Below are 21,136 nucleotides of genomic sequence, written 5' to 3'. Positions count from 1 at the left end.
TCGATGCGCTCGGTGGCTCGGCTGCAGGCGCCTTGGGTCAAAGTTCGCCGTTCGATGCGCTCGGTTGCTAGGTGCTAGCTGTCCTGGCAATGAATGGCTGCTGCTGAGAGTCTGCTGGCAGACACTGAGAGACACTGGGGTGAGTGCTGAGCATCCGGGCCCGACCGCGGCTCACAGCCTGCACCGATTCTTCGTAAAGCCCTGCCTTTCACCCTGGGGTGTCCCTGGGCTGCCTCACTTTCCGCTCCCCGGAGTATTCGGCCCCCTTTGTGTGTGTTTGGGGGTTGTGGCTGTTGTGGGGGATGGGCCCCTTCAGACAGCAACAAAACTTCAAAGCTGCTGCAAACTCAGCACCAGCTCTCCACACAACAAATGCTGTGTTTAAGAGTACTCCTTCTTCTGTAGATCAGGTCCCAGCACTAAGGCAGCTTTACTTTAATCATTTAATAGGAAGATTACGTCCAAACCTGTATAAACAACGATAGGAAATTTGCTCCTATGTATGGAAGTTATCCTGTATGATCAGGCTGCGCTGTTTAAGGAGCTAAAGTACCACTTTATTTATTTCCTATAGATTTATTAATTGTAGGGGGCAGGATTTTATTTTTGTTTAAAAGAAAAAGTGTTTTCTTGGTTATTACGTTCAATACTTTGACGAGAAAATGAATAATTTGTTTAATTCAATCAATATTTATGGTTTATTAATTCAGTGTCTGCAGAAATCAAAATCCATTTGTTGAGTCTATTTGATCATAATCTACCTCGACCTAGCTCTTGCATCATGCATACTTCCACTGCATATTCTCTGTAATTGTAACACCATATTTTGGCATTCTGTTATTGCTTTTCCAGTTCTCTTTTCTCAGTGGAATGATCTGTATGAATGGCATGGCAAACAATTTTTGTTTCGCTGTTACCAATTATAAACCTGTTACTAATTATTTCCAAATCCAGTCAGGATTGACACTAATATTTTACTTTTATATCTGGGCTTGCATGTTCAAAGTTCAAAGTAAATTTATTATCAAAATGTGAATATGTCACCAAATACTACCCTAAAATTAATTTGCTTTCACAGTAGGACAAAGAAATGCAGTACAGTCAATGAAATCTACACTTGTTCAGAAGCAAGAGAAGGAGATTTAACGTCAGTTGATCATCTGAGATGTTAGCCCTTGTTCTCTGTGCAAATACAGCTGAATATTTCTTACAATTTATATTTTTATTTCAGAGTTCCAGCCTGTCTACTATATTAGTTTTGCATTGTATTCAGAGTCAGATTTATTGTCACTAACTTACACCCTGGAATGTGGTGTCTTGTGGCAGAATTATAATCCAAAGACAGAAAAATCTATAAACTGAAAATAAGTAGTACAAAGAGTGAGGTAATATTTATGGGTCCATGGACTATTCAGTAACTAAGAGCAAAGTTTCTCCTGTTTGATATATTGTGCAGATTAACTTATTCAGAGATTTGATGAGTTCCCAATGTTGACTAATTTCAAATGCAGTGAAATGAAAAGCATCTGGAACTTGGAAATGACATTTTGTTTAAAACGTACAGATACTATCTTTAAACATGTAGCTCAAGCAACAACTCTGGGTTTATTTGAAAAGTAAAACAAATACTTTTGTATGGTATTGTGAAATTAATTCATCCAAAAAACCAGTACAAGTTGAATGCGATCATTGATCTTGTTGCAGTCAGTTGTGAATTTAGAAAGATCTTTATCCAGGGGTTTTTTAAAGGTGGCACCTGCACCGGATCCGGCTCAAGGCGAGTGGTCCCAGGTTCGAATCTGGCCAGCTCCTTGCGTGCTGTCCATCCATGCTGGATTGAATGTCGAGCTAGCAACTTGGCCTTGTGAAAAAACGTACAAGAGTGCTAAAGAGACGGCAAGGTTGCCGCCCGATGAGTCATAAGGCGCGGAGAAGAACAACAATGACCTAGGTGTTTTTAGGTCATTATTTACAATATGGTTGGAAGAAGTCATATATGAGGGACTGTGTGAAAGTGAAAAGTAAAGAATTTTAGGTTAAAGGTTGAGAAAATGTTCGATTTACATTTATTATCAAAGCATGTTTACTGTATACAACCTTGAGGTTCATCTCCTTACAGGAGGCCAAAAGAACAAGAAAGCATTTCAAACAAAGACTGACAAACACCCAATGTGCAGAGAGGGGAAAAAAACACATCTAACCCTATGTACATGGTCTGTGCTGATAAAATTCAGTTGGTCTCAGATTTACAGTTTTATGCATGTAATAAAAGTAAGCAAATAGCACTTAGAACAAAAGTAAGTCCTCGGGCTAAGCCCGGAGCAGGCCCACAGCCTCAGCTTCAGTTCATCACATAGAAGAATATGCCATTTATTCCCTTGACTTTGATCCCAGCCTGACCTAACTGTATATACATGTTTGATTACAGTTCTATTGTCAATTTTATTTGTTTCCTAAAGGGTTCTGTCTTAAGTTCTTTTTTAGCATCCTCCTAGTCCTGGATGCCCCAACTATAGGAAGCAGTTTATGGGATGTACTAGATCCCATAACTGGAATAGATCCAGTACTGGCATTTACTGCTGATTCCTGATCACCTTTGAGAAGACATGGATGTTTTCTCTTCTTGAACAAGTGCAGATTTTTCTGATGAAACTCATGTATGCCAGATTGCAGGATTTAGTCTTGGATATGATGAAGAAGAGACAAAAGTTATAAGTTTGCTTAGTGTTTGAATCGGAGTGAGTAATAGTCTGTGACATCCCACGTGCTTGGTAGCGAAGGCTGTAGGTTTGGGAGTTACTGGCAAGAAGCTTCTGAAGGTAACAGTAATGCATTTTTCTCCCCAAGATGAGTGAGACTGCAGCTACAGTGTGCTGGTGATGGAAAGAGTGGATGTGTTGCCAGTCACGTATTTGCTTGATCATAGGTAGCATAGATCACCGTAAATATTGTTCATGTTACACAATTGTGTTTCATCACATTCCAGATTTATATCTTTGATTGTTGAAAGAAAGGGTTAGAGGAGTCAGATGAGATGCTCACTGAAACATGGACTTACACCTGTAATCCTAACAATATAGGTGATGGTAATGCCATGCACAAGTGATTGAACTCTGTTTTGTGGACATGCTTATTGCCTGACATTAGTTTGGTTATCAGCCCTGTAGATTTTTTCTCCAACCACAGTAAAATATGGAAAATATCAATAATGTCAGCTCTTAATATTTTAAATTCCTTTTTTCAAATTCCTAATCATAACAAGGTCTGCTTGACAGTCCCCAATTAATCAGTGCATTTCTAAATCAATATTTGTACTGCTCATTAGAACTGATTCCAGTAGTTTGTCCACCACTGATGTTAAAGCAGCTATCTGTTATACTTTAATCTAGTGCCTTTCACATCCATTTTAGAACGCTGAAATGGCTAGTCAGTGAGGAACTTTTGAAATGCAGCAACACAGTAAGCTCACTCAAACAGCAGCATGATAATGTTTGGATAATCTGGTTTAGTAATTTAGTTGTAAGGAAGGAACAGAGGACCGGCCTCTCCAGCAATTTGGATTTAGTCCTCGATTCTTGCTGGCTAACCAGTGATTCCTGACCAGAAGTATTCTTGTTTGGAAAGGTTAGATGTGGCGCAGATTCCTTACAGGATTGATGATGTCACTGTGCAGGCATGTACAACTAGATGACGGTGCTGATAATCAGGTAAACTTTTTTCAGATAGTGCTGGCAGAAGATTAATATTAAAGAACAGTGGGGTTACTACTTTTTTGTTTCCTTAAGTGGTTTCATGAGATCTTTTGTATTCACCTGAGAAGGTAGCTAGCGCATTAATTTAAGAATTCTTTCTCAAGATCATTCCCCTGATAATGCAGCATTCCTTGGGTTATTGGTACTAGAATATTATCATGCTCCAAAAAGTGACTAGAACCCAAAAGTTTCTAACACCAATGCAAGGATGTCACATTCTAAGGTGTACAGAAAAGCAAAAGTTTAGTTTGGGGGAAATCTTTTTGTGATGTCTGTTAAAGGTCTAATCCTTCCATCTCCTCCTTAACCTGGCAGGTACCGCAGCGTGCTGAGTGGATATCATGGCTCAGACCCTGCAAATGGAGATTCCGAACTTTGGAAATAACATTCTGGAATGTCTGAATGAGCAGCGGCTGCAGGGCTTGTACTGTGATGTTTCCATTGTTGTCAAGGGACAGGCGTTCAAGGCACACCGGGCAGTCCTGGCAGCGAGCAGTTCCTACTTCCGGGACCTGTTCAGCTCAAATAACTGCTCGAGCTTTGAGCTGCCCACAGCCGTCCAGCAGCAGTCCTTCCAGCAGATCCTGTCCTTCTGCTACACCGGCAGGCTCAGCATGAACATGGGCGACCAGTTCCTCCTGATGTACACGGCCGGCTTCCTCCAGATCCAGCAGATTATGGACAAGGAGACGGAGTTCTGCCTGAAGGTCAGCTCGCCGCAGTGTGATTCGCAGGGGCTCCAGGCAGAGGAGACAGCTTCCGAGCCCCCGAGCCCTGCCCAGCCCCCCCGATCGCTGGCTGCCACCCCACTGTCGCTTGTGTCGCGTGTCAAGACAGAGCATGCTGAGTCGGACTCCGTGCAGTTCACCCCCATTGGCAAGCGGCTGTGGGACAATGGCCCAAGAGAAGGGAATGGCAGCGTGGGACCCAAGCTCCCACGGGTCTCGCACGGAGGACCAGCAGGGAGGCAACAGAGCTGTGGAGGAGGTGGGCCAGGTAGCGCAGACCGCACCAGCCCGGGCACCTCCAGTGCTTACACCAGTGACAGTCCTAATTCCTACCAGAATGAAGAGGATGAGGAGGAAGAGGGCAGTGAAGACATGGCAGAGGAGCACTACAGGCAGATTTGTAACATGTACACAATGTACAGCATGATGAATGTAGGACAGCCAGGTAAGCCTAGCAACATCTGAATCGGTAACCTCAAACAAGATTTGTATTGGGTCCAAATGAGCATGGTTGTAGGGATAGGTTGGTGAGGGGCAGAGGGCAGTCAATCAGGAGGAGCACATACCAGCTTCTATCCCTTGGTACACCTGGCTAATGGCAAGTTAAAGTAGAAAGAATGCTACAGTAGAGCATTTTAATGTGAATGAGCCAGAGGGGGATTGCAACCTGCACACGCTGAGTATAAATCTTCTGTCATGGTGACTTGCCAACATGGCCAGAGAACAGGGTCTTTCTGATAGGTAGAAATCTGGTTTGCACTGCACAATAGTTGTTGAAGGAACACTTCAGAATCCATCCATGTATACACATTTCTGGTCTCTGACATTCCTTGAGTGCATCACGTGTACTGGGTACCATTCAGATTCCCTCCTGTCCATGTGTCCCTCTCTTCAGGTAAGACCACACTGGGTTATTCCAAATTGGAGGAAGCTGCTGCACACCTCTGAAAACATGTACTTGTGCGTATAGCACTAACCTCGACTTTGACCTTCCTTTTTTCCTCTCTCTCTTTGCCCATCACTCTGCCTGTTCTCCATCTCCCTCTGGTGCTCCTCTCCCCCTTTCTTTCTCCCTAGGCCTCCCGTCCCATAATCCTTTCCCTTCTCCAGCTCTGTATCCCTTTTACCAATCACCCGGCTCTCAGCTTCACCCCACCCCCTCAGGACTTCTCCCATCATTTTGCATTTTCTCCTCCCCCTCCTACTTTCAAATCTCTTACTATCTCTCTTTTCAGTTAGTCCTGACAAAGGGTCTTGGCCCGAAACGTCAACAGTGCTTCTCCTTATAGATGCTATCTGGCCTGCTGTGGTCCACCAGTGTTTTGTGTGTGTTGTTTGACTTTACAGGATGTGTTGATCCAGGGTGCGTCTCTGTGAAAATAGAGATCTGTGCAGGCTTTTTACATAATCTGCCAAAATGTTCCCAGGGTCTCTACAGGTTTGGACCTGGGCAGCAGGTTGCATACACCATGAAAAGAAGGCACTGGAGAGATACACTACTTCTCTTAGTAACTGCACTCTTTTGGAAGTCTTTTTCAAAGTAAACTGAAACCAGAATCTTGCTTTTTGACAGTGCATTTCCCAGACCTGAGCTATTGCAAACTAAGTATTTTTAGTGTAGTCACTTTAAATTTTATAGCAACCAATTTGTGCACAGTAAGCTTCCATAAACATGATTCTTCTTGTTGTCCAGTGCTGGCCAGGATGTAAGGTAGAACCCCGCTGCTCTTCTGCTAAATAGTGCCTTGGAATATTTTACGCCCACCTGGGAGAGTAGAAGAGCCTTGGTTCAGTTTCACCCCAGTAACAGCACATGAAGCCCAACACTCCTTTAGTACTGTACTTGTTTATCTATCTGGAAAAGTTTAAAACATTGGGCAACACACAAAAGGTGCTGGAGGACCTTGGCATCTATGGAGGGGAATAAGTAGTCAATGTTTCTGCTCGAGGCTCTCTATCAGGTTGTTTTCTCTAGAAAGGGAGTTTACAGATTCTTCAGAATCAGGTTTAATATCACTGGCATATGTTGTTAAATTGTTGAAATTTTCAGAAAACGGATGACAAAGGGGAAGAAGCTGTTCCTGAATCACTGAGTGTGTGCCTCCAGGCTTCTGTACCTGCTTCCTGAAGGTAGCAATGAGAACAAGGCATGGCCTGGGTGATGGGTGTCCTTAATAATGGATGTTGCCTTTTTGCGGCATCACTCCTTGAAGATGTCCTGGATGCTCCAGAAACTTGTGACCATGATGGAGCTGACTAAGTTTACAAGTTTCTGGAGCTTTGATTGTGTGCAGAAGCCCCCACATTCACCCGCCCCCGCCCCTACTTCCCCTCCCCATACCAGACAGTGACGCAGCCTGTTAGGATGCCTCCACAGTATATCTGTAGGTTTTAAGATTATGAGAGGGTACAGGTGGAGAATAATTGCCTGAGCTGGGGAAAAATTAGAACTACTGGAAGTCGCAGCTGATTACTTATTGCTAATCTGCTATTCAGTCATAATTGCAGTAGGGAATTTGAGTGGACTTCTTTACCCAAAAAGTGGTTGTAATGTAAGGTTCATTACTCTTGAGTAGTTGAGGCTAGTAGCATTTTTAGACCTTTAAGGAGAAGCTAGATAACAATATTGAGGAGAGAAGAATGAAGCAATGTGCTGATGGGTGAGATGAAAAGGGAAGATGCTTGAGTAGAGCATAAATATCTGACTGTATCTGTAAACTGACCAAGCTGTCCATTCTGGTTTCTAATCATTAGCTTTACTTTGTTGCTTTCTTGCCAGCAACCGAGCGGGTTGAAGCTCTGCCCGATCACTTGACCACAGATGCCCGCTCAAGGGTCAGGATGAGGAGAGATCTGGCAGCATTACCAGCTGAATTGATCACCCAAATTGGAAACCGATGCCACCCCAAGCTTTATGCAGAGGGTGATCCCACTGAGAAGCTTGAACTTGTAACAGGTACAGCCCTCTTTTAAGGTGACTTTCCTTCTCAGAAAGATCTTTCTCACCCCATCTGCTCTATTCACTTGGTCCTCATGGACTTTCTAATTTTGTGATTTTTTTTTTTGTTTCTGTATGTGACAGGAACCAGTGTCTTTATCACTCGAGCCCAGTTAATGAATTGTCATGTCTGTGCAGGAACCCGCCACAAAGTCCTACTCCGAAGGCTGCTCGCCTCCTTCTTTGACCGGTAAGCTGTGTGAATAGTGAAGCAAGAAACAGAAGATGTTTCTACAGGCCGATCTAGCTTTGTGGAGAGAGCATTATCGTTTCAGTTTGACTTTTCCTCAGAATTGGAAGATGTTAACCCAAAATATTTGCACTTAAGTAATCAGAGGAAATACTGATCATGCTAAGTTCAAGGTGAATTTATTTTCAAAATATGGATATGTCACCATATACTACCTTGAGATTTATTTTCTTGCAGGCATCTACAAGAAAATAATAGACAATAGACAATAGGTGCAGAAGTAGACCATTCGGCCCTTCGAGCCTGCACCGCCATTTTGAGATCATGGCTGATCAATTACTATCAATACCCGGTTCCTGCCTTGACCCCATATCCCTTGATTCCCCTGTCCATAAGATACCTATCTAGCTCCTTCTTGAAAGCATCCAGAGAATTGGCCTCCACTACCTTCCGAGGCAGTGCATTCCAGACCCCCACAACTCTCTGGGAGAAGAAGTTTTTTCTTAACTCTGTCCTAAATGACCTACCCCTTATTCTCAAACCATGCCCTCTGGTACTGGACTCTCCCAGCATCTGGAACATATTTCCTGTCTCTATCTTGTCCAATCCCTTAATAATCTTATATGTTTCAATCAGATCCCCTCTCAATCTCCTTAATTCCAGCGTGTACAAGCCCAGTCTCTCTAACCTCTCTGCGTAAGACAGTCCAGACATCCCAGGAATTAACCTCGTGAATCTACGCTGCACTTCCTCTACAGCCAGAATGTCCTTCCTTAACCCTGGAGACCAAAACTGTACACAATACTCCAGGTGTGGTCTCACCAGGGCTCTGTACAAATGCAAGAGGATTTCCTTGCTCTTGTACTCAATTCCCTTTGTAATAAAGGCCAACATTCCATTAGCCCTCTTCACTGCCTGCTGCACTTGCTCATTCACCTTCAGTGACTGATGAACAAGGACTCCGAGATCTCTTTGTATTTCTCCCTTACCCAACTCTACACCGTTCAGATAATATCTGCCTTCCTGTTCTTACTCCCAAAGTGGATAACCTCCCACTTATTCACATTAAACGCCATCTGCCCACTCACCCAGCCTATCCAAGTCACCCTGAATTCTCCTAACATCCTCATCACATGTCACACTGCCACCCAGCTTAGTATCATCAGCAAATTTGCTGATGTTATTTTCTATGCCTTCATCCAAATCGTTAACGTAAATGGTAAATAGCTGTGGTCCCAATACCGAGCCCTGTGGCACCCCACTAGTCACCACCTGCCATTCCGAGAAACACCCATTCACCGCTACCCTTTGCTTTCTATCTGCCAACCAGTTTTCTATCCATGTCAATGCCTTCCCCCCGATGCCATGAGCTTTGATTTTACCCACCAATCTTCTATGTGGGACCTTATCAAATGCCTTCTGAAAATATAATTTTATAATATAATTTTTGAAAACCTATACATAACAAAGACTGACAAACAACTAGTGTGTGACAAATTGTGGAAAGAATAAATAAAAATAAATCAGTAAATAATACTGAGAACATGAGTTGTAGAGTCAGGCACTGGATCAGTGATGATCTTACTGAGTAAGGGAGAAGCCTTTGGAGAAGGGGCTCCCAACCCTTTTTTATGCCATGAACCAATACCATTAAGCAAGGGGATCCGTGGACCCCAGCTTGGGAATCCCTGCTTTAGAGGTACATGATCTACCTCCTGCTTCTATGCCTTATTTTTTCAAGAGTAGAAGGAGAAGGTGAATTGTAAAAAGCAAAAGAGAAAATTCATGATTTTGCTGAAGAGCGCTGTGCTTTAACAGAGAAGAAATGACAAAGTACACACAAATTTGCAACTAAGGTATAGGCTAAAGGAAGGGATTTGAAACTCACGTCAGACTGAAAGTACCGCTTTTATTTTCTGGGAAGGGCATTGTTGGGAAGGCCAGCATTTATATTCAGTAGCCACCTTACTAGATACAGGAGGTACCTAATAAAGTAACTATTGAGTGTATTTCTGTACTTTCATGGTCTTTTGCTGCCGTACTTTAAGGTTCAATGTGTAGTGGATTCAGAGATGCTCTTCTGCACACACTGCTGTAATGCATGGTTATTTTAGTTGCTGTTGCCTTCCTGTCACCCATTCTTCATTAGCCATTAGCCATTCTTCTCTGACCTCTCTCATTAACAAGAACATCCACAGAGCGGGATTTCTTTTTGTTCTTCACACAATTCTCTGTAAACTCTAGAGACTGTTGTGTGTGAAAATCCCATCATACCAACAATCATTCCACAGTCAAAGTCACTTAGATCACATTTCTTCCTCATTCTGATCTTTGGTCTGAAGGCTAACTGATCCTCTTAACTATGTCTACATGCTTTTATGCATTGAGCTGCTGTCACATGATTTGCTGATTAGATATTTGAATTAATGAGCAGGTGTACCTAATAAAGTAGCCACTGAGTTTATTTTCCATCCCTAGTTACCCTTGAACTAAAGGAAGTTGCAATCGTTTCATAGTTATCAGTGTAGGGTCTTACTGAAGTCCAAGTGATAGGGTAAAAGTTTAATTCTGTAATGGAAGCTAGTGAGTGTTACATCATTAGTGTTTTGTGCAGCTTTTTATTTAACCTAATTTAAGTTTCCCAGCTGCTGTGGTCATGTCAGTGGATCAGTATTCCATGCCTTTGGCCTACTGGTTCAATATCAAAACAATGTTGCCATAGTCAAGTTAGCTTACCAAATGTAATAGTTTCCTTTGATTTTTCCCTTAAACTATGAAAAGTTGAATTTAATGGGCATGGATAGTGAGGGGATGCCCCTCAGGAGTGAACAGCAAGCACAGTTTGTACAAAAAGCACAGGGTATTTCCAAAAGAGTAGATCCCGACACAAGCCAGCACGTTGATGGATGGAAAGGCGGCTGGGACTGGGAAGGAGAGGAGATATAGAATAAGGTGGCAATTTCATTCCGGTTTCCAACTAGCAAAATACATCAAGTCACTGTCACCAAGACAAAAGTCATTGTCTGTAATTACCATCACAGCAGGGTCTGAATGTGTCCAGGACAAAGAAGCAAGCTGGGAAAATCATTGCAGACACTTCCCAGCCAACAACCCACCTTTTCTAAAAGCCCCCTTCTGGGCTACTGTAGGGCTATTAAAACAAAAACTTCATGCCATCTTAAAAGTTTCTTCCCCCAGCAGTTAATCTGATCAACTTTTCTAGTTAGCCCCCTCCCAAACCCCCTCAGTCTTATTACCTCAGTCATTGCACTGCACTGTAAATAGCACATGTAATGCTATTTACATTATAAATACATGCTGTTATTTACGTATTTGTGCACATTTTGTTCCATATTCATACTTTAAACTCTAACTTTATTTTTTATATAATTCTTTATAATTGTTGTTTGTTGAATGTCACATCAACACCCCACAGTAAATTCCTAATCCATGTAAATGGCGAATAAAGTTGATGCTTGAACCTTGATCAAAGATGTCTTATAAAGGAGAGCTGCAGTCCAAACCAGAATACTGTATGGATTGATTGGATTTTGTTGACTTTGTCTCCAAACCACAGGAACACACTGGCAAACAGCTGTGGTACTGGAATCCGCTCCTCCACGAATGATCCGAGCAGGAAGCCTTTGGACAGTCGGGTTCTCAATGCAGTCAAAAGTAAGTACAGTAGGCACGGACTTCACCTTCACAGGACTGCTGGGGAACTGAGCATGCACCTTGAGACATTCAGCCTTTTATTGAAAACAGCCTGGGCATTGTCTGTATTTGGATCTCGAGGTTATCCTCGATGGATGATCCAACTGCTTCCACTCTCTGGCCAGGGCCAGGCTTGTCATATTTTTCTCTTAGATCAGCAACTGACCACATTCCCATCTCATTGTGAGCTACTAACTTCTGTAGCTGTTTACCATCCACTCATCTGCATACCCATGCACATCTTTACTGCCTTCAGTAGTGTATACTTCAGTTTGTTCTTGGTTAGTCTCCTAAACCTGTGCCCACTCAAAACTCAGGTGCTGATCCTGAAACAAGCAGCAAGCCCCATTCATTTATCACCACTATGTCTTGTAAGCCTGCTATTGCTGCTGGTCCAACTGTACTTCAAAGGTACCATCTTCATTTATGAATCTCTCCCATGGTCTCATCTCTTCCTTTCACTGTAATTACCTCCAACCCAATGACAATCTAACTCAGAACTCAGGCTCTTGTATTTACTCCATCACTGACTGACATACCTTCAGTATCATGACTCTAATCTCAGGAATTTTCCAACCAAGCTTTTATGTCTATTTTCTCCTTTTTTAAACTGTTCTATTACATTGCAAAGTGGCTGGGAGGCAGATTTTAGTTGATACTGCTATCATGAGGCGCCACAGGAAACTTTATTAACACTGTAAGACATAGGAGGAGAATGAAGCTATTCGGCCCATCAAGTCTGCTCCACCATTTGATCATGGCTGATTTAATATCTCAACCCCATTCTTGTGCCTTCTTCCCATAACTTTTGATGCCCTTACTAATCAAGAACCTATCATCCTCCGCTTTAAATACAGTGGATTCAGATTAATTGGGTCAGCTGCAGATTTGGGCCAAATCTTAAAGAACAAAAACTAATCAATAAAATAGCCAAGATTCCCTTTATTTATTTGGGGCACTATGCCACTTAATTGGGGCAGCAGACTTACCAGATAGCTTCTAACTAGCATCAGTTGTATGCACTTGCATGGCTATTAGACGCTACACTGTGCTTAGAGTGAGCAGTTTTTAAATAGTGTCAGTTGCATGTGTTTCTGTTCAAAAAGCAGTGATTTTTGTCACTGATAGTCAATAAGAAATAGGTAGTAAGACAATTCAGCCCTGTTTTGCTCGCTGCGGTTTCAAGCATTCAGGCTTGGAGATGCTAGCAATGGCCAGGAGTGAAAATGAAACAGTTTCACTACTTCAATAAGTTAGGAATTGAATTTGAAGTTATTGACAATCATCTGAATGTTCCCTTTGGTCCTCACTGGACACTCATCTCTTACCTGCGGCTCCAAGTAGATGTTTGCATGCGACAGGAGCCACACCCCAGTATATCGCCTTGAGAGGCAAGCTAAACCAGGTGAGAGTGGCCAGCGGGTCTCGTATCCCAGTGAGATAGGACATAACTGTCCTAGCATGCAAAGTTAACTCTGGCAGCCTGTGCAGGTGCGATCTACCGTGAGGTCCAATGGCCAGGAAGGCAGTTCTGCAACACAGTGTGGAGAGCAGAGGGCACGATGACGCACAGAAGAAGTTATGGTCATCCACTGCACCCAAGGAAGACCTTAGCTGTGACGTCTGTGGATCCAGACTTCTGAAGCCGAGAGAGTGAACTACCCCGGTGCAATGGCTTTTCCACTTTGAAAACTCGCCCACACAGGTTTCTTGTCATCGTTGGATACGATGGACAGCCACCAGTAGCATTGGCAGATTTATAATTTGTTCTGTATTTCATTTGAATACATAATTTCTTCCTCAATTGAATGGTAGTTTTGTAGCGATGTGCTACAAACTAGTCGTTTCGAGACTAGTTTATTCAAACTTCACGCTGGCATTTAATCCCTAGCGCCCGCCCTCTCCGGGCGGAAATGATGTCAGAGGTGCATTACCAAAGTCTCTCCCCGCGCGCTGGCTATTTGTGAGAAAGTGGGTCGCCACATAACCCCGCCGCCCCCCAGAACTGGCGATACACCCCCCAATGTCCACAGTCTGGATCAGCCTCTGTTTGGGACGTCTGCTGCGGTGCCCGAACCTTGACCGGCTGCACCAAGTCCACATGGGCTGGTTTGAGTCGGTCCACCGTGAAAACCTCCTCTCTCCCCCCAATGTCCAGAACGTACGTAGACCCGTTGTTGTTGATCACCTTGAACGGCCGCTGTAGCAGTGCCTGGTGTCCACCCCTTCGTACAAACACAAACTTACAGTTCTGCAGGTCTTTGGGTACATGGATCGGGGTCCGTCCGTGCTGTGTGAAGTTGGTACGGGGGCCAGGTTGCCGAGCCTTTCGTGTAGCCTGTCCAGGACTGCTGCGGGTTCTTCCTCTTGCCCCCTTGGGGCTGGTATGAACTCTCCTGGGACGGCCAGGGGCACGCCGTACACCAACTCGGCCGGCGAGGCGTGCAGATCCTCTTTGGGTGCTGTGCGAATTCCAAGCAGGACCCAAGGAAGCTCATCCACCCAGTTAAGTCCTCTCAGGTGGGCCATGAGAGCCGACTTCAAGTGACGGTGGAAGCGTTCCACTAGTCCGTTCGACTGTGGGTGGTAGGCAGTAGTGTGGTGTAGCTGCGTTCCCAACAGGCTGGCCACAGCCGACCACAGGCTGGAGGTGAACTGGGCGCCTCTGTCAGAGGTAATGTGGGCTGGTACTGTTACGTACCCCGTAACTGGGTCACTTACCAGCAAAGATAGAGAGGTCCATTGAAGTCTGATGGTACTATTTTTAAAAGTCTTTATTTATAAAGGGGCACAAAAATAAGATTAATACAAACATTCAGATAATATACATCGTCAATACTCAATCTAAAAGCGCGGGTATGGTAATAATCATTAATAAGAAATAGCTCTATCGTTTGTCTAGGGGTTTCTGTATTGTCCTTTGGAAAAATAAAAGTCACTCAGTTCCTGCAGGCTTCAGCCTTTTTGGAACTGCTGGGTTTCCACTTGTTGGAGAGAGAGAGATTTGTGAGAAACGAAACTTGCCCGGGTCTTTTGATGAGGCCAATCCGTTGAGTCGGGGGAGTTGGTTCCCCGTTGTTAGTTCAAGAAAATCGTTTCTGTGGTACCCGCCACCTTGTCCCTAGGCAAGGGAACCGAACGCACGTGGCTTCCTTCAAATGGCTTCCCGCTATTACGGGATCGCTAGCATTTCTTCTGGTGCGTCTGAGGGGCCGTCTCTACAGCCCCTCTTTTATCTTGACTCGCAGGGTAGTAGATGTCAATCAGGTTGGGGGTGAGGCAATCTCTCTCTCAACCAGCCCACTTTGCCCGAGGGCTTTCACGTAGCCTAGTCCCCAATCCACAAATTTGTCTCCAAGAGACAATGGCCAATGTCGCGTTATTTTGCATCGCCGGGGAACGAGGCATCCGGCACGTCTCTCTCCCATTTCCTGGGTCCACTGACCCACCCCACTAGTGCTCTTGCAATTCTCACAAAGGAGGGGGCTGCGGGCATAACAGTACCCCGAAGCGTGCTACCCAGGTTGCGATCAGTGCTTGGGCGCAGGAATCGGCAGATGTGTCGGTGAGCGGGACCGCCTCTGGCCACCTCGTGAACCGGTCTACCATAGTTAGGAGGTACCACGCTCCTCGGGACACTGGTAGGGGGCCCACGATATCCACATGAATGTGGTCGAACCTCTGATGGGTGGGTTCGAACTGCTGCGGCGGGGCTTTAGTGTGCCACTGCACCTTGGCTGTTTGGCACTGTGCGCACGTTCTGGCCCATTCACTGACCTGCTTGCGAAGTCCGTGCCACGCGAACTTGCTGGAGACCAGCCGGACAGTTGTCCTGATAGATGGGTGCGCCAAACCGTGTATGGAGTCGAAAACTCACCTCCTCCAGGCTGCTGGGACGATGGGGCGAGGTTGGCCAGTAGCCAAGTCACACAGGAGGGTCCTATCACCTGGGCCTACGAGAAAGTCTTGCAGCTGCAAACCTGAGACTGCAGTCCTGTAGCTGGGCATCTCGTCGTCTGCCTGCTGCGCCTCTGCCAGTGCTGCATAGTCCACCCCCAGGGACAGGCCCTGCACAGCTTGTCTGGAGAGTGCATCCGCCACGACGTTGTCCTTCCCCGAGATATGCTGGATGTCCGTCGTGTACTCAGAGATATAGGACAGATGTCGCTGCTGGCGAGCCGACCAGGGATCGGACACCTTCGTGAACGCGAAGGTCAACGGTTTGTGGTCCGTGAACGTGGTGAACAGCCTGCCTTCTAAGAAGTACCTGAAATGCCGGATCACCAGATACAGTGCCAACAGCTCCCGGTTGAAAGCACTGTACTTGAGTTTGGGTGGCCGTAGGTGCTTGCTGAAGAACGCCAGGGGTTGCCAGCACCCCTCGATGAGCTGCTCCAGCACCCCACCGACTGCTGTGTCGGATGCGTCCACCATGAGTGCAGTCGTAACGTCCGTTCTGGGGTGCACCAGCATCGCGGCATCTGCCAAGGCTTCCTTGGCTTTAACGAAAGCGGCCGCGGCCTCCTCATCCCAAGTAATGTCCTTGTCTTTACCCGACATCAGGGTGTACAAAGGGCGCATGATACGGGCTGCTGAGGGGAGGAAACGTTGGTAGAAGTTCACTATACCAACGAACTCCTGCAGGCCTTTGACCGTGTTGGGCCGGGCAAAGTGGCGGATCACGTCTACCTTGGTGGGCAGAGGTGTTGCTCCGTCTTTGGTAATCCTGTGGCCCAGGAAGTCGATGGTTATCGAGACCGAACTGGCATTTGGCCGGGTTGATCGTGAGGCCGAAATCACTCAGGCGGGACTAGAGCTGGCAGAGGTGGGACAAATGCTCCTGACGACAACTGCTGGCTATAAGGATGACGTCCAAATAGATGAACGCAAAGTCCAGGTCGCGTCCCACCGCATCCATTAGCCACTGGAACGTCTGTGCGGCATTCGGAGGAACTGGAACAGGCCGAACGGGGTGATGAGTGCTGTTTTGGGGATGTCTTCAGGGTGCACCGGGATTTGATGGTATCCCCGGACGAGGTCTACTTTGGAAAAGATTCTTGCCCCGTGCAGGTTTGCTGCAAAGTCCTGTATGTGCGGCACAGGGTAGCGGTCTGGAGTTGTAGCCTCATTCAGTCTACGGTAGTTGCTGCATGGTATCCAACCCCCGACTGCTTTGGGCACCATGTGCAGGGGGGAGGCCCATGGGCTGTCGGAACTCCATACGATCCCCAATTCCTCCATCCTCTTGAACTCCTCCTTCGCCAGGTGGAGCTTTTCCGGGGGGAGCCTTCGTGCGTGGGCGTGGAGGGGTGGTCCCTGGGTTGGGATGTGGTGCTGTACCCCATGTCTGGGCATGGCTGCCGTGAACTGCGGTGCCAGAATCGATGGAAAGTTCACCAGGATTCTGGTGAATTCGTTGTCCAACAGCGTGATGGAGTCCAGGTGTGGGGCCGGCAACTTGGCTTCACCCAGGGAGAACGTCTGGAAAATCTTGGCATGTACCAGTGTTTTCCCTTGCAAGTCGACCAGCAGGCTGTGAGCTCGCAAGAAGTCCACCCCCAGGAGTGGTTGGGCCATCGCGGCCAGTGTGAAGTCCCACGTGAACCGGTTGGCACCGAACTGCAGCTGCACTGTGCGGGTGCCGTAGGTCCGTATCGTGCTGCCGTTTGCGGCCCTCAGGGTGGGTCCTGGCTTCCTGTTGCGGGTGTCGTACCCCGTTGGGGGCAGGACGCTAATCTCCACTCCGGTGTCGACCAAGAAGCGGCGTCCCGACTGTTTGTCCCAGACGTACAAGAGGCTGTCCTGGTGGCCAGCCGCCATAGTCATTAGCGGCAGCTGGCCCTGGCCCTTGCAGGGTGGGTGACAACGGCGGGCTTTTGTGCCCCACTGCTGGTGGTAGAAACACCACTGTTCGCTGTCCTCCTCACTCCTGCCTCTGTGTTGTGTGCACCCCCCTGCCGGGCCTGGTCTGGTCCACTGTTGGGCACGTGGCCTGGTAACCTGACCGACAGACTCTCCCTCTTGGCTTTCCACAGCACATCTGCCCGGGCCGCCACCTTCCGGGGGTAGCTGAAATCAGCGTCGGCCAGCAGCATATGTATGTCCTCAGGCAGTCGCTGTAGGAACTCTTGCTCGAACATGAGGCAGGGCATGTGTCCGTCAGCCAGGGACAGCATCTCGTTCATCAATGCTGACGGCAGTCAGTCTCCCAAACCGTCCAGGTGAAGCAGGCGGGCACCTCGCTCACGCCGCGAGAGGCCAAAGGTCCCAATGAGCAGCACTTTGAATGCTTCATATTTGCCTTCTTCCGGGGATGACTGTATGAAATCCGCAACCTGGGCGGCCGTCTCCTGGTCAAGGGCGCTCACCACGTGATAGTAAAACGTGGAATCAGAAGAGATCTGCCGAATCTGGAACTGGGCTTCTGCTTGGCTAAACCACACGTGTGGTCGCAGCGTCCAGAAAGTCGGCAGTTTTAGCGAAACTGCGTGAACAGATGAAGAGTCGGTCATCTTTGGTCCAAATCCCGTTTGGACTGTCGGGGTCACCAATGTAGCGATGTGCTACACACAGCGCTGAAATAACGACACACAGTTGGTAAGTTGTTTCGAGACTAGTTTATTCAAACTTCGCGGCGCTGGCATTTAATCCCTAGCGCCCGCCCTCTCCGGGCGGAAATGACGTCAGAGGTGCATTACCAAAGTCTCTCCCCGCGCGCTGGCTATTTGTGAGCCGGTTCGCCTGCACAGAAAGTGGGTCGCCACAGTTTGTCTTTTCTATACCTTTTTAACTATTTCCATGAATTTTAGGCTAATTGGATAGTTGCTAAATTGGGCCAAAATGTACTGGCCCTGATGTGTCCCAATTAATTGGAATCCACTGTAGACCCAAAGACCTGGCCTCTATATTCGTCTGTGGGAATGAATTCCACGGATTCACTAACCTCTGGATAAAGAAATTCCTCCTTATCTCTATTCTAAAGGGATATCCCTGTATTTTGAGGCTGTGCCCTCTGGTCCTATACATCTCCACTATTGGAAATATCCTCTCCACATCCACTCTATATTCAAAGTTCATTGTGTTTCAATAAGATCATCTCCCCCCCACCCCTATTCTATATAACTCTAGCTACAGACCCAGAGCCGTCAAATGTTTCTCACATTAATACTTTCAATCCCAGAATCATTTTTGTGAACTTCCTTTGGACCCTCCAATGCCAGAGTATCTTTTAGATTAGAGGCCAAAACTGCTCTCAGTACTCCAGTTTGACCTATGCCTTATAAAGCCTCAGCTTCATCAGATGCTAATTATACTTCATTATAGATGCTACATAAAAGCTTGTTAATGTTGCTATAGTGGGAGTTTAGAGGTGAAAGCACAAAATGCCAAGTCCTTCCGTGTGTCTGGGGACCACCATGAACATTGATGCTTCTCTTCTCCCTCCCTATCCCATTTTTCTCAACGGCTTGCTTGGCTATTCAGAAGCTGTTTAAGAGGCAGTCACGGTGCTGTGGGTTTGGAGTCACCTGTTGGCCAAAAAGGGTAAAGACAGCAAATTTCCTTACCCAAAGGTTGCTAGAGAACCAGACTAGGTTTCTACAGTAGTCAAATATATCCATAGTCAAAATTTTCCTTGCCAATTGTATTTAATTATATATAATTGATGCAACTCCGTTGTTCTTCCTGTTTTAGGACACATCCAAGTTACTAAATTGCTGTTCTCTGTTCTGAAGTGTTTTAATTTAACAATACAGGAAAACCTGTAGGGATAGGAAATGCTGGCTTATGACCCCAAATCTTATCAGTATCTAGTATTCCGCTGATTAATTAGGTTTTCCCATCACCAGTGTTACACAGAGAAACTGTTGGGAAGTTGGCTAAGAGGCAGATCATACTTGTCTATAATCCCTACCAGTCTCTCACATGGAGAGTACTGAAGGACTGTCAGCCGCCAAATCTATATCTGAGCAAGACTCGAGAGGGAGAGCAGAAACAATGAGGGGAATTTAATTTTAAGACTGCAATGTTGATAACATGCCTGGGATTTTCAGAAGCAAGTGGGATTTTGATTTATTGTTTCAGTGAGAAAATGGTAATTCAATATTGCTGCACTTCCCGAGTGTTGCAGTAATGTAGGTTCACTTTTATACACATCAAAGATTATGCAGATGATGGAAATCTTGAGCAACACGCACAAAATGTTGGGGGAACTAACAAGTCAGGTAGCATCTATGGAGAGGAATAAACAGGACCTGAATATAATCATTTAATGAAGGGTTTCAGTGCAAAACACGAACTGTTTAATTCCCTTTCAGAGATGCTGCCTAAGCTGCTGATTCCTCCAGCATTTTGCATGTATAGACACATGTAAATGTTTATGTTCAAGTCATTGGAATGGATCTTGAACCCAGGATATTCTGATGAGGGTGCTATTCATTGAGCCATTTTGCTCTAACCTTATCGTTGTTTATCTGCAGTCTACTGCCAGAATTTTGCCCCCAACTTCAAGGAGAGCGAGATGAATGCCATTGCCGCGGACATGTGTACCAATGCTCGGCGTGTGGTCCGCAAGAGCTGGATTCCCAAGCTGAAGCTGCTGATGGTGGAAGGGGACGCCTACCACTCCTTTATCTCGGACACTACCGGGCTCAATCTGGAACCGGATGTACTGAATGCAGAGCAGGGTTTTGAGGCTGCCAGCCATGAGGGTGAGGCGGGATCTTCCTTGGAGTCAGCCCAATGACGAGTGTTGTGGAAGGAGGTGTCAAAATCCAGGGTTCAACCTAGAATGGCGCGTGAAATGCAGAATGGCAAACAAGCTGGCTTCTTAACACACCCAAGTAGCGCAAAGACAACAAGAACCTATTTATTCTGCATCAGTGAGTCTTAAAGATATGAATGGGGTGGGGATGGGGAAGGGGTACTATAGGTTAGGTATTGCACAATTCCAAGGGTTGTGGGTGGGTGGGGCACTTGTTAAATGTTATTGCCCATTTCCTTGAGACTCTGCCTAGGTTGAACCCTGAAAGCTTGTAGCCTAGATTAATCGGGCAGGTTGAGTCATCTGTCCGAAATGAAGACAGTTACGCTTCCAACTCTCCGCTTGGTTTCCCGGCCCTCCCCTCCCTCTCTATCTGAAGATTTGAAGGTGACACTGTTACGTGTTAATGGGAAAACCAGAAGCTGACACAAATTTTGTGTCTTGTGCATTTTTTTTTGGTTGTTTTACTAAATCGACACTATGGTAATATTTAATAGTAGTCTCATTAAGCTACTGTCTTGAAGGATTTTTTTGAACTGCTTTTTAATCGCATTTGCAATAATCTCTAACACTTTGTGGACTGTCTAGCAGCTCTTGTTGAATAGAGTTTTAACCAGTGAGTAAAGGCAGACTTCACACACTGAGATTGCTGCTCCATGTTACTTAACATTTGCTAAAGTTCGTATCGATGAAGGTTTTGATTGCATTAATTATACTACAGATTTTCTCTGCTAAAGCATGCAACTTAATTTGGAGCTGCATCTTCATGTTTTACCAAAGGGTTCCAACTGAGTCATCTTCCCTCGAAACTAATTTAAAACAAGCAACGCCTCCCCACTTATTTCATCATGTCATAACAGATCCCATTAAATTCCTTTCAAAGTCCTCCATTCGGTACGTTAGCTTCTCATCATCCCTCAGATGCTTGCAGGATGAGGGTGTCACTAGCAAGTCCAGCATTTATTACTTGTTTCCAATTGCCCCTTGAACTGA

The 21,136-nt window shown here is 45.9% G+C and overlaps 1 protein-coding gene across 1 annotated transcript; it reads left to right on the top strand.

Annotated features, from left to right (window-relative positions):
* Positions 1-58: 58 nt before the first annotated feature.
* On the top strand, positions 59-20,305 carry nacc1b (nucleus accumbens associated 1, BEN and BTB (POZ) domain containing b). Its single transcript, XM_073069349.1, has 6 exons — positions 59-139; positions 4,068-4,925; positions 7,260-7,436; positions 7,563-7,668; positions 11,246-11,343; positions 19,860-20,305. The coding sequence occupies exons 2-6, from the start codon at positions 4,094-4,096 to the stop codon at positions 20,123-20,125; spliced, it is 1,479 nt and encodes a 492-aa protein (XP_072925450.1). The 5' UTR covers positions 59-139; positions 4,068-4,093; the 3' UTR covers positions 20,126-20,305.
* Positions 20,306-21,136: the final 831 nt, after the last annotated feature.

Source organism: Hemitrygon akajei, chromosome 16, assembly GCF_048418815.1.
Source record: "Hemitrygon akajei chromosome 16, sHemAka1.3, whole genome shotgun sequence".
Taxonomy (NCBI): Eukaryota; Metazoa; Chordata; class Chondrichthyes; order Myliobatiformes; family Dasyatidae; genus Hemitrygon; species Hemitrygon akajei.
Note: the sequence above shows the minus strand (reverse complement) of the source record. Positions and strands in the feature narration are given on the sequence as shown.

Coding starts and splice junctions, on each gene's coding strand:
- nacc1b (XM_073069349.1), top strand. CDS start 4,094: ATGGCTCAGACCCTGCAAATGGAGATTCCGAACTTTGGAAATAACATT. Junction 7,437..7,562: donor GAAGCTTGAACTTGTAACAG/GTACAGCCCTCT, acceptor TGTATGTGACAG/GAACCAGTGTCTTTATCACT. Junction 7,669..11,245: donor CTCGCCTCCTTCTTTGACCG/GTAAGCTGTGTG, acceptor TCCAAACCACAG/GAACACACTGGCAAACAGCT.